The 12,124-nt window shown below is 56.2% G+C and overlaps 1 protein-coding gene across 1 annotated transcript; it reads right to left on the bottom strand.

The window, feature by feature from the left end:
* Window positions 1–1,667: 1,667 nt before the first annotated feature.
* HSP90AB1 (heat shock protein 90 alpha family class B member 1) lies at window positions 1,668–11,066 on the bottom strand. Its single transcript, XM_037895508.2, has 12 exons — window positions 10,898–11,066; window positions 10,314–10,460; window positions 9,316–9,522; window positions 8,789–8,948; window positions 8,086–8,219; window positions 7,091–7,408; window positions 6,240–6,405; window positions 5,746–5,936; window positions 5,197–5,344; window positions 4,364–4,632; window positions 3,427–3,760; window positions 1,668–2,251 (listed from the first exon to the last, which is right to left on the bottom strand). The coding sequence occupies exons 2-12, from the start codon at window positions 10,458–10,460 to the stop codon at window positions 2,142–2,144; spliced, it is 2,184 nt and encodes a 727-aa protein (XP_037751436.1). The 5' UTR covers window positions 10,898–11,066; the 3' UTR covers window positions 1,668–2,141.
* Window positions 11,067–12,124: the final 1,058 nt, after the last annotated feature.

Raw genomic sequence — 12,124 nt, 5'->3', positions numbered from 1 at the left:
TGGTAGGATATAGAGAGCAAACAACCACAGAAAGTGGAGGGTAGGTAACCACCAGCCCCTAGCCAGGCTTTTACTCCCAGTCCCCTACTGCTAAAACTCCTACCCCTCCTGTTGAGGGTAGGGCTGGACTCTTCCCCAGACTCCACCCCACTCAGCACACCAGGGAAACCTTAGATCCGTTAGCCCATCACAGCTGCTCTCTGACCACCAGTAGCCCTGAGGGCCAGAGCCTAAGAAAGGTCCAGCAGCTACTAGCACCCTCCCCCAAGCTGGCTCAGTCCTGAAGGTCCATCTGTGGATCCCAGCTCTCAGTCTGCCCCACAAGGAGGAAGGGGCAGCCGAGCAAGCAACAACAGGGTTTACAGGGAGAGAACCCCCAGAAGACAACCTACAGGAACTACTTCACCCAGGAGTGTGCTGGCTCCAGCACTGGGCCTTGGCTGTGACAGGAAGAGGGTGCCACTTAGTGGCAAGGTTGGAGTCCTACACCTCTTCCACCCCCTTGGAGAGAAGCACAGGGACACTCCCGACCCAGGAGCAGCTCTCCAGCCTGCCACATGGCCTAGGGGGAAGGGTGAACTCGTCCCACACTGGCTCCATTAGGCCTCCTGCTGAAGGCAGCAAGTCAACTCAGAGCTGGCACTTCCTCCACATGTGTTCCAGGACTAAGATCATCAGAGCCAAGAAGGTAGCCCAGGAGAACACAGAAGCAACTCTTCCATTGTGTAGATTTTAGACTGCCCAGGCAAGGAAAGCAGCTGCTAGCTTAACCAGTAGATACTCAACCTCCACCTTGGAGGATCCAGGTCAGCCCAGGAAGAAAGCCCCTGAATTCTAGCTCTAAGGGCATTGCTGGTTGTGCAAACTGGAATGGGATCTTAAGAAAGCTCCTGGGGAGAGCAGGCTGAGGACACAGGTTGCTGCCCAGAGACTTTGGGGCAGTGTAGATTAGTTCTGTTGTTGAGACAAGACTTACACAAATCGCAGCAGAGGCAGGACTCCTGCTGGCCTTGACTCTGCCTTAGCCTTCCACAGCATTTGCACATGTGCAGCTGCCCCCTGCCGAAAAAGGCAGAGGTGAGCTAACCCAGCTCCTCAGGAAGCCACCGTCAAAGTGAGGTAGGTGCCCTCCATGTGGGAGCAGGAGGGTAAGCAACAGAGCAGGACTAAGGAAGTGGCTAGGAGCTGCAGCCTCAAACCCTGCCTTCCCTTTGAAGAGACACACCCAGTTCCCAGCACTTGGTACACAGCCTGAAGTTTAGCAAGTGCTACCCTAGCAGCCAGATACACATGTGCCAAGCAGGTGCAACAGCATCACAAGCCCCAGCCTCAGCTCCTGCTCCAGGGCCTTTCATTAAACTGACCCCAAGGGCAAGGGCTACAAGCGCTTGGGACTGCAACTGGTCTGAGCAGTTCTCCGAGAGAAAGCAGGGCCGAGCACAGCAGGGTTTTGAATGCAGCACTCAGCCTCCACAGAGCACTGCTCTCCACAACTGGTGCTGCAATGGCCCCAGACTCCCCCCCACACCTGCCATCACTCCCTTTGGGTGCTGCAGGGACTCCCAGCACAACCCAGACCTCTCCTGGGCACCACCCCAGTTGGAAATACTGGGGCCCAGTCTCCCCACACTGTGTAGAGCTGGCACAGACAAGGCAGCCGCTCTGTGTAAACCGCATTCTCTATTTGATACTTTAATTTCAGTAGAACAAAAAACCAAACGGCCGACAAAATACAACATCCTACCCTAGGATGCAGGCAGCAGCCAGGGGGTTGGGTATTGGGCTCCCTGCTGTGCTTGGGGGGGAGGGGGCAGGGACCCTCAAGCTCAGTGCTCACCCCAGCTGGGGCAGGGTGGGTGCTTGGTGCCCAGGAGCAGCACAAGACCCCCCCATGGGGGAAAAATCAGAACCCATCAGCACAACCTGCTGCCCCAAGCAGCTGGTTCAACACAAGCAGAAAGACAGATGGACCAGACAGGGCTGGGACCCTGCAACCCTACCCCCTACTGACAGGGGGAAACCAGTGGGGAAACACAACACTAGGGGAGCCGAGGAGTCAGTAGCAGTTGTAGAGGCCAGGCCCTGCCCCTTCCAAGCAGAGATGATGCAGGGAGCTAAGATTGGAGAGGGAATGGCCCCCTTTAGTCCACCTCCTCCATGCGGGATGCATCTTCCTCTCCCTCTAGTGGGGGGATCTCGTCAGGGACAGCAACGCTGGGCTCCTCTGCAATCACCTCATCCTCATCGATACCTGGGGAGGGAGGGAGATATGCAGGCTGGTTACTTTGAGGGCCACCCCCAGGATCACACACACAGCACTGCAGAGCAAGGGGACCTCCAGAGAGGATGGGGCAGCCACAAGAGCAACATGTTCTGAGTGGAGGAACAGGCCCCTACTTCTCAGCAAAAGGGCAGTAAGCTAAGAGTGCAGCTAGGCCAGGGCCCTCTCCTGGAGGACTGGGCAAAACATTTCCAGCCCATCGAGTTGCAGCAGAAAACCAGCTTTCCATCAATGCTCTTTCGTGCATGCCAAAGCGTGTCTGCTTTCCCTGGAAAACGCACACTGCCTGTCAATAAGCCACGGCCTGAAAACCACCTTTCAGTTCAGAGATGCTGCCGCGGTGCCTCCTGCTCCCATTCTCCTCCATGGGCCAAACTGGCCAAGGGATTACATTCCCCATGATGCACCAGAGCAGCTAATGGGAGAGTGGTGCATTGTGGGAGATGTAGTGAGTCCCACAGAGACAAATGGAGGCATGACATACAAACTACAAACTCCAAGAGGCCCTGGTGGCAGCATTGCTGAATCAGAAGTTACCATGGAACGTTTTGGGTTTTCAGTTTCTCGCTGAAGAGTCAGTTTTCCACTTGAAAAAAAAAAGCTCATTTTCAAACCAGTTTTTCACTCACATGCTGCCAACACCTCCCACTGGCCTTCCACACGCTGGCTAATGCACAGGCCCTACCATGCTGATTAGGTTGCATGCCACTCTAGCTTGCACATTTTACACCCTCCTGTCATGACTTAAGACTAGGATATGCTTCATGCCAAAAACAGTGCCTCCCGCTGGCAGTTCCCTCCACTGCACTTCTTGTGTGAGCCAGGTCAGGAAAGCTCGCCTTGGGACCACTCCTTCCATAAACTGAGGAAAGGATAAGCCAGGACTGAGGGGTCAGAGCTCCTTCTAGTGGCCAGCATGAGTGTCCTTGGAGCAGAATAAGAGTTACCACCAAGGAGGCCTGCTCTGTGCTGAAGCCAAAGACAAGCTCAACTGGCTAACATACCCCTGACTTCTAGCTTTCAAGATAAGCCACCATGAACAGGTCTCTGGATCCCAGACATTGAAGAGCTGGAAAAAGCTCCTTCCCCAGTGTCTACCATCAAATGCCAAATCTTTGTGGTTCCCAGTCACCTGGGGCACTTACCCAAGCCAAGCTTGATCATCCTGTAGATGCGGTTGGAGTGGGTCTGGGGATCTTCCAGGGAGAAGCCAGAGGAGAGCAGGGCTGTCTCAAAGAGCAGCACCACCAGGTCCTTGACAGCTTTGTCGTTCTTATCAGCCTCGGCCTTCTGGCGCAGGGTCTCCACGATGGGGTGGTCAGGGTTGATCTCCAGGTGCTTCTTGGCCATCATGTAGCCCATTGTGGAGTTGTCCCGCAGCGCTTGGGCCTTCATGATACGCTCCATATTGGCCGTCCAGCCATAGGTGCTGGTGACGATGCAGCACGGCGATGAGACGAGCCGATTCGAGATGGTCACCTGCAGAGGCACCCCAGGGTTAACAGGCCAGACAAAAAACAGCAGGGTCTAGTGCCTCTGACTGGGTCTGGTCACAGCAGATGCAGGGACTCCAGCCCTTACGTCATGCTCAGCTGGAGACACCCACAAATGGCCTAGGAGCCACAGGCAGTGGAGACCTGGCTGCAGGGAAGGGCACAGATGCTCTCCACAGCACAGCATCTTCCCTCTGGCTTGGCCACATCACCACCACATCCTGAGGACAGACAGCCCCGAAGCAAATAGGGATCTCTAAGCCAGCTTCAGGAACACAGCCTGGAAGAACTCCAGCAGCTCAGCCAACCCCTTGGTACCCAGTACACATTCCCAAAGCACTACCCCTACAATCAAAGTTTTGGGTCAGTGCCCCTCACCTGCAGCCCAGAAGCTTAGAGCAAGATGCTGCAGTGCATGCTGGGACCTGTAGTCTCCTTCAGCTGATCCTCTGCTGGAGACAAGGGAGGCCAGAGGCCATGCACTGAGCCAGGGTCCAATCCTTGTCTGCATTCAGTGGGGCCCCACTCTCCTTCTCCACTGAGCCAGGACTTGGCCCTGGGCTGGGATCCTCACCACACCCCCAGTTACCTTCTCAACCTTCTTATCCAGGATCTCCTTCATGAGCTTGCAGAGGTTCTCAAACTTCGCTTTGCTTTCCTCCATCTTCTTCTTCTCGTCCTCATCCTCGGGCAGCTCCAGCCCCTCCTTGGTGACTGACACCAGGCTCTTGCCATCAAACTCCTTGAGCTGTTGCACGCAGTATTCGTCAATGGGCTCCGTCATGTACACCACCTCGAAGCCGCGCTTCCGCACACGCTCCACAAAGGCGGAGTTAGCCACCTGCTCCTTGCTCTCACCTGTGCTGGGGGAAACAAGAGGTCACCAGGGCTCGGAGCTGGCTACACTCTGGGGTCTCCAGCAGTCCCCTGGCAGGGACTGACTAGACTTCGGCTGAGACATGGCCCTTGCAAGGCTGATGTTGAAGACCTATTACAAGGGTCTGCTGGCCCCACAGAGCCAGGGATAGGGCCTGGCCATTCCCTTAGAGAAATGAGACCACAAAACTTGCATACCCACCTCCCAGCCAATGATCCCAAAGCACCTGATTAACAAGGAAGTAGAGTTTCTGGGGAGGAGGCTCCCCCTTTCCATACAAGCCCACCTGCCGGGGGAACTCCCCATGTCACACCAGCGACCAGAGGAGCCAGGCAGTAACTCGGCAGAAGAGTCCATTCTTGAGTGACAGGAGGGGCCCGCACAGGAATCTAACCCTCTTGGTGTTGCATTAGCTACACCAAATCTAGCAGGCTGAGAAGATCCCCATTCTGAGGGACAGTCTCTGCCTGGGGGCGGAGTCAGGAAACATGCCTGGGTGATGGGGGAGGAGGGAGGTTTGGCCCCCCCCGGCCGGCAGCCCTCACCTGTGATGTAGTAGATGCTTTTCTGAGTCTCCTTCATGCGGGACACGTACTCAGAGAGGGAGGCCACCTCGTCGCCAGACTGCGACGTGTGGTAGCGCAGCAGCTCCGACAGGCGCTTCCGATTGGTTGAGTCCTCGTGGATCCCGAGCTGGGGGCAGAGGACGTGATTTATATGCAGGCTCCAGGAAGTGGCTCACTAACACTCTCCTGCCCTCAAGAGCTGGGAAATTAGCCCCTCCCTGCAAATACCCCACCCACACCCAAGGGCTGAGGTTGGGGGCAGATGCAGTTAGGGAGGCATTTCCATTCAAGCACCCTAGGGCACACCCGCCCTTCTTGGTTGCTAAGACGACAGATTGTTTGGCCCCTCCGCTCCAGAGCCCTGCCAGGAAGAGCAGGTTTGAGCCTTGAGCCCAACCCAGAGAAGTCACTATCTTGGAACAGATCATAGACTAGTTCTGGATCCTCAAGTGCCTGCCTGTGGAGCATGTTGAGGCAGAGCAGCGTGCCCTTTGCCCCCAGGTGCTGGGCTGGCTGGCTGTCACTCACCTTGAGGTTCTTAGAGAAGGCTTCATAGAATTTCTTGTAGCTTTCCTTGTCCTCTGTCAGCTCCGAGAAGAGCTCCAGGCACTTCTTGACAATGTTCTTGCGGATAACCTTGAGGATCTTGCTCTGCTGCAGCATCTCCCGGGAGATGTTCAAAGGCAGGTCCTCAGAGTCCACCACACCCCGGATGAAATCTGAGGCAAGGAAAGAAGCCAAGGACCAGGGAGGGGGATTAGAACAGTCAGGCTAAGAACTCCATACACCCATCCCCCATGCACGAGAACAGAAGTGCCAAGCAGGAAGCTCAAGCTCCAGGGCTGCGTCAGGAGACCTGAACCTCTGCATCCCTCCCAGCAGTGCCGCAAGGCTGAATGATGTACTGGGGCGGTGCAATGGGGAGGAAGCAACTAACATAGCTGGGAGGATACTAGAAGCCGGGGAGCTGTTTAGAGAGGGAGCTCTGCACAAGGGTGGGGTGCTACACAGAGGGCTCTTACTCAGGTACTCTGGGATGAGCTCGTCACAGCTGTCCATAATGAAGACACGCCTCACATACAGCTTGATGTTGTTCTTCTTCTTCTTGTTCTCAAAGAGGTCAAAGGGGGCACGACGCGGGATGAAGAGCAGAGCTCGGAACTCCAGCTGCCCCTCCACAGAGAAATGCTGCAGGTTGGGAGACATGGGGGTCAGATGAACAGAGCTCCCAGGACTTCATTCCTCTAACCCTCCCCTGGGGACAGCCCTTCCCTTTGACCCGGCTGCAGGAGCACCCAAAGGGCCTTGGGTAGGGGGACTGAATGGCTACCTTAGAGCAAACTGCACAATGCATCAGACAGACAGGTGGGACAGCAAGTCTCCCAGCACCCTGACTCTGCACTCCCCTTCTTCCCCACTGTGCCAACATCTCCGCCTCCAGCAAATGCTGGGCAGGATCTAAGGCCCCCAAAGCAGCAGCTCCTATCCCCATTCGCTCATGCCAGAGAGTGGCAGCCAGGGCCTCAGGAGAACCCTGCATGCAGGGATGAAGCAGGTGATTGGGAGTGAGGGTCACCCTGATCAAAGGGCCAGCAAACATGCACCACAACCAGGTGGGAGGCTCCATGCCCAGGACCAGCAATGACAAGTCAAACGGGCTCAGCCCAGCTATTTGCTTCCCCTGATAGGGGAACCAGCTGCGGTTCAGTCACTTCTCACTGGGTCCAAAGGAGCATTTTGGGGCCCCCAGCTTCCTATACTAGAGCCCACCCCTGTGATGAAGAAATGTGGACCTGTGCACTAATCCATCTTGCTTTGAGGTAAAGGAAACCTTGGCCTCTACCAGTGTGCCCAGCCCAGCCTCTACACTAACCTTGACAGCCAGGTGGTCCTCCCAGTCATTGGTGAGGCTCTTGTAGAACTCTCCATACTCTTCCTGGGTGATGTCATCAGGATTGCGGGTCCAGATGGGCTTGGTCTTGTTCAGCTCTTCCTGGTCGATGTATTTCTCCTTGATCTTCTTGGTCTTCTTCTTCTTGCCCTTACCACCCTCTTCTTCCTCCTCATCTGAGCCCACGTCCTCGATCTTGGGCTTCTCCTCATCCTTGGGGGCTGTGTCCTCATCCTCCTTCTCCCCCTTCTCTTCCTCTGCCTCATCGTCACTGATTTCCTTTTCCCGCTCCTTCTCCAGCTGTAGGGAGAGGAGCAAAGAGGGTCATGGCCAAGGCACCTACCTTACTCAGGGCCTCCTATGCACAAGAGATAAAGGGCAGCGACAGAACCACAGTTGCCCCAAGAGAGATGGGAGTTTCAGTCTGGTGGGTTCCATGCAAAGGCTAAACATTGCAGTGGTGCACTGCAGGTAAAGCACTGGTTCAAATTTCTCACATGTGCTTTCCAGTGGCTGGGCCAACAAAGAGGATAAAGAATCTATGGCTACTACCAGCTGGTGAGATCCCCCATTGCTCCTGCAATAGACAACAATGTAGGTGAAGACAGAGTGCTGGGGTCCAGCCTCGGTCCCTCGCCTGGCAGTTTAGGCAATGGCCCAAGGTGCCAGCACAGATTTAGGAATGCGAGTCTGACTACGCAGTACACCCTTTCGGTGATTCCCCACCCCCTAGCAGCAGTGAACTAATTCCTACCCTTGTACCATTCTGCTGGCCAACTCCTGCAGCAGCAGGATGAATGCACAGCCCTTGCCTCCAGACCCTGGTAAAGCCCATCACGGTCTCTTACACGCACACCTGTGTGCAGCTTGGGAAGACTCAAGGTGGAATGTACCATCCTCTCCCCATTCTCAGCTTGGGCTTCCCCCCATGCTCCATCTGGCCTTCCCATGGGTCCCACCATCTCTCACATACGTACATAAAGGGTGATGGGGTAGCCGATGAACTGGGAGTGCTTCTTCACCACCTCCTTGACCCGCCGCTCCTCAAGGTACTCTGTCTGATCCTCCTTCAAGTACAGGATCACCTTGGTGCCACGCCCAATGGGCTCACCTATGACATCAGGAGAGAGGCAGTGGCATTACTGGCTACAGGTACTGGACAGAGGTCACTCTGCAGATATCGTGTCAATGCCAGGTGCCGCCCACAGCTAAACTAAAGGGAGGATCATCACAGTGTTTCTAATAGGAACCAAGGTCAGACACCCCATCCATAAGCAGGGAGGGAAGATCCACAGCTACCCACTGGCCCTGCACCAGGCTTAGACCATGGATTTGGTTAGCACTGAGGGGCGCTTTCTCCCCCAGCTTTCTCCACAGATTAGACCTGGGACCTAACCCAAGCTGACTGGTCACTTAGGCTTCACACATGACCCCATGAGCCTGGACCCTCTCCCCCACTGATTCAAGCTATCCCACCAGGTGGCAGCTACAGACTACAACACCTTATCCAGCCATACCATCTTGTCACCAGCCACCTCAAACCCCTTTGGGGGCCCCACAGCAGACAGGGTGGGAGGGGGGTGACTAACTTCACACAGATCCCTCTCTCTGGGATCCCTTGGCATACAGAGGGGAGGGAAGTGGCTAATTCCCTGCAGACCCCATTACCACAGTCCGCACCATGATCGGCTTTGACAGTGAAGGAGCCCCCAGCTGATGACTCCCAGGCATACTGCTCGTCATCATTGTGCTTGGAAATGACCACGACCTTCTCGGCCACCAGGTAGGCAGAGTAGAAGCCCACGCCAAACTGCCCGATCATGGAGATATCAGCACCCGCCTGCAAGGGGAAGGAGAATGGGTGAGAAAAGCAAGACACCAGAGACAGGTAATGTCTGAGACGCAACCAGGTGTGTCCCAATAGCAGGGAGCTGGGCCAACACACAGAGATAAAGCCACAAATACAGACAAGGATAGGGCAGGGCACCGTCACCTCCTCTCTGTGCAGGAGGGACCAGGGGAACACATGGACAAGCCAAAAGCACTGCGGGCTGCTCCCTGGGAGAACACAGGCCCAGAAAGGGGTCATCTCTTAGCCAAATACTGAGTGTTGAAGTTGCAAGGCTCTACAGAGGACATGAGCCCAGTAGCTGGCCAGGCCCACAAGGGGTCCAAGCGCTCTAGAGCCCAGGCTGAAGGCCACTCACCTGCAGGGCTTCCATGAAGGCTTTGGTACCAGATTTGGCAATGGTGCCCAGGTTGTTGATGAGGTCAGCCTTTGTCATGCCGATACCTGTGTCCACCAAGGTAAGGGTGCGGTCCCGGGGGTTAGGGATGATGTCAATTTTTAGCTCCTTGCCACTGTCCAGCTTTGAGGGATCTGTCAGGCTCTCATAACGGATCTTGTCCAGGGCCTGGGGGAAGACAGAGACCATTAGCAAGGCCCACCCACCATTCACCTGCTCCATGGATCCTGTACTCTCCCTGCTCTGGGTAGGAAGGCCCATGGACTCTCGAGATAGTATCACCAAGACACAGATCTGCCACAAAAGCTCTGGCTTCACTCAAACCCCTCCAGAGGGCAAAACAAGAGACCGTTCTTGAGAGAGGCACCACGGCTACCCCATCAGAGCAGCATGCAGGGCAGAGAGACAGGCTCATTCACCCACCACATGTACAGGAAGAGAGAATGCCTAGAAACAAACAGGAGACACCAAATGCCAACTCCATGCCAGCTCCTTGAAGAACAGCAGAAATGAAACTAGGGGATAGGGGCCACTCCCGGCAGGGCTGCACCACCGCGTTCTGCTCATGCCAGGACCTACGGGCATACTGAATTACTACTCCAGCGAGAGGGTGGGGGTGGGAGGGGAGAAGAGGGAGATTATTTGAAGCTCTCCAACCCTTTCCTAAGGGCAGGTGACCACCAGCCCATCTGGCATTAACCAGCCCCCTCGTTGGTCATCTTAGGACAAAGGCAGGGAGACAGACCCCCCCTTAGGGACGGGTCCTCTAGGGCAGGGCCGAGGCACCTTACAAGGCCCTTTCATCACTAGCCAGTCTCCTTTAAGGGCCTCAGCAGGTAGGGGAAAATCAATGGTTGCCCTAGTAACAGGGGCGGGCAGTGCCCGCTGTACCCAGCGGCAGCACTGCAGAGCCCCGCACTCCCGCTGGGGGCGCCCCCCCCCTCGCCCCGCAGGCTCACATCGGAGGCGTTGGAGATGATCTCCCGCAGGAAGATCTCCTTGTTGGAGTAGAAGGTGTTGATGATCAGGGACATGAGCTGGGCGATCTCTGCCTGGAAGGCGAAGGTCTCCACTTCCTCCTCCCCATGCTGCACTCCTTCAGGCATCTGCAAAACAAGCCCCGGGCTCAGAGCACCTGCCTGGCGCCCCCCACCCCGCCCGCGCCCGCCTCCCGGGGGCCTGCTCCCCACCGCGGGCTGGGCACCCGCCGGGGCGGCACAGGAGAGGTGGGGCCGCCGCCTGTTGGGCGACCGGGCCCCGCTCCCCACCCCAGGCCGGCGGGGCCGGGCGGCGTCCACGGCCCAGCCAGGCCCGGCGGGGCCTCCAGCCCTACAGGCGGGGGCCGGGCGCTCCCGCAGCCGAACCCGCCGGGCCCCCGCCCCGAGGGGCCCCGCTCAACATGGCAGCGCCCAGCGGAGCCACGTGCGCCCCCCGCTCCCACCCCGGCGCCCCCCGCCCGGGGCGCGGCGCCCCCCGCCCCGCCCGGGGCCGAGCCCCGCCGGCTCGCCCGCCCGCGCCGGGCCAGGCCCCCGGCCGCCCTTACCGCGATGGGTGGCGGGAGATCGGGCAGAAGCGGGCTCGGACCCTGGTGCGGGGACTGCGGCGCGGCCGGGAGAGAGAGAAACCGGGGCCGCCTCCGCCCGCCCTATATAGGGGCTGAGCCCGGCCCGGCCCCCGTCTCCCTCCGCCTTAAAAGGGCCGGGCTGGCTCTGCAAGACCGGGGATTTCTATGGGTTCTGGTATTTTGTCTCCCTGCAGCAGCCCTTTTCCCGCCAGACACATATTCCTCGGTTCCCCCTCTCACCCCAATACCCGGGAAGCTCCTTATATCCCCTACCCTGTCACTCCAGTACTTGTAAGTCTGCCTGGTAGTCCAACTCCTGACACCCAATTTCCCACTCACCCCACTATCCAGGAATTCCTGTGCCCTATCCCCCTAATGCCTCAAATCTCTCAAGGGATTCTTCCTGGCACCCCACCCCCCTGCTCCCCTCGGTTCTGGGGGGCCAATTCCCTTGTAACTCAAAACCCTAGGAACCCCTTAACACATCAGCAACTCCACTCCAAGTACCATCCCTTTGTGTTTCCCTGGCTTCCCCCATCTCTTCTCATACCGCTGCGTCCCCTCTTCTGCTTCCGACCATGGTCCCAACCTCCATGATCTGTAATTTTCAAGAAGACTAGAAAAAAGTTGACTGCCAACATTTAAGAAGGGTAAACTGAATGACCAGGGTGTAGACAAGGCCTCAGTCCCACATGACATTTTGATTAAAAAAATGTAGCACTGTCACCCCAGTACTTGTCAAAAACCAAAGTGACCCATATTAAATGGATTTAAAAATGATTAATTAACGGATTGCAAAGAGTAATTGTAAATGGAGAAGGATGTTTACAAATTGGAAAGCGTTCAGCAGAAAGCGACAAGAATGATTCAAGGTCTTGAAAGCATGCCTGAAAATGAGACAACTTGCTCACGGTCTACATTCAAGTACCTACATGGGGAAGAGATTCCTGATAGTAGCTGCCTCTTGAATCTCGCAGGAAAAGTCATAACAAGATCCAGTGGTTGGAGCTGAAGCTCAATGAAGTCAAATTCAGACTAGCAATGAGGTGCAAATTTTGAACAGTGAGGATAATTAACCATTGGGAGGAAAAAACTTACCTAGGAATGTGGAGGATTCTCCATCACCTGCAGTTTTTACAGGCAGACTGTCTGTCTGTCTGTCTGTCTGTTTAGAAGGTATATTCTAGCTCAACCAGAAGTGAGGGA

This window comes from Chelonia mydas, chromosome 3 (assembly GCF_015237465.2).
Source record: "Chelonia mydas isolate rCheMyd1 chromosome 3, rCheMyd1.pri.v2, whole genome shotgun sequence".
NCBI classification, from domain to species: domain Eukaryota; kingdom Metazoa; phylum Chordata; order Testudines; family Cheloniidae; genus Chelonia; species Chelonia mydas.
Note: the sequence above shows the minus strand (reverse complement) of the source record. Positions and strands in the feature narration are given on the sequence as shown.

What these genes read in the sequence shown, in the direction of transcription:
- HSP90AB1 (XM_037895508.2), bottom strand. Translation starts at nt 10,460, where the DNA reads ATGCCTGAAGGAGTGCAGCATGGGGAGGAGGAAGTGGAGACCTTCGCC. An exon ending in CCTTCTCTAAGAACCTCAAG is followed by an intron (nt 5,345 to 5,745) that starts GTGAGTGACAGC and finishes CTCTGCCCCCAG; the next exon opens with CTCGGGATCCACGAGGACTC. An exon ending in GATGATCAAGCTTGGCTTGG is followed by an intron (nt 2,252 to 3,426) that starts GTAAGTGCCCCA and finishes CTCCCTCCCCAG; the next exon opens with GTATCGATGAGGATGAGGTG.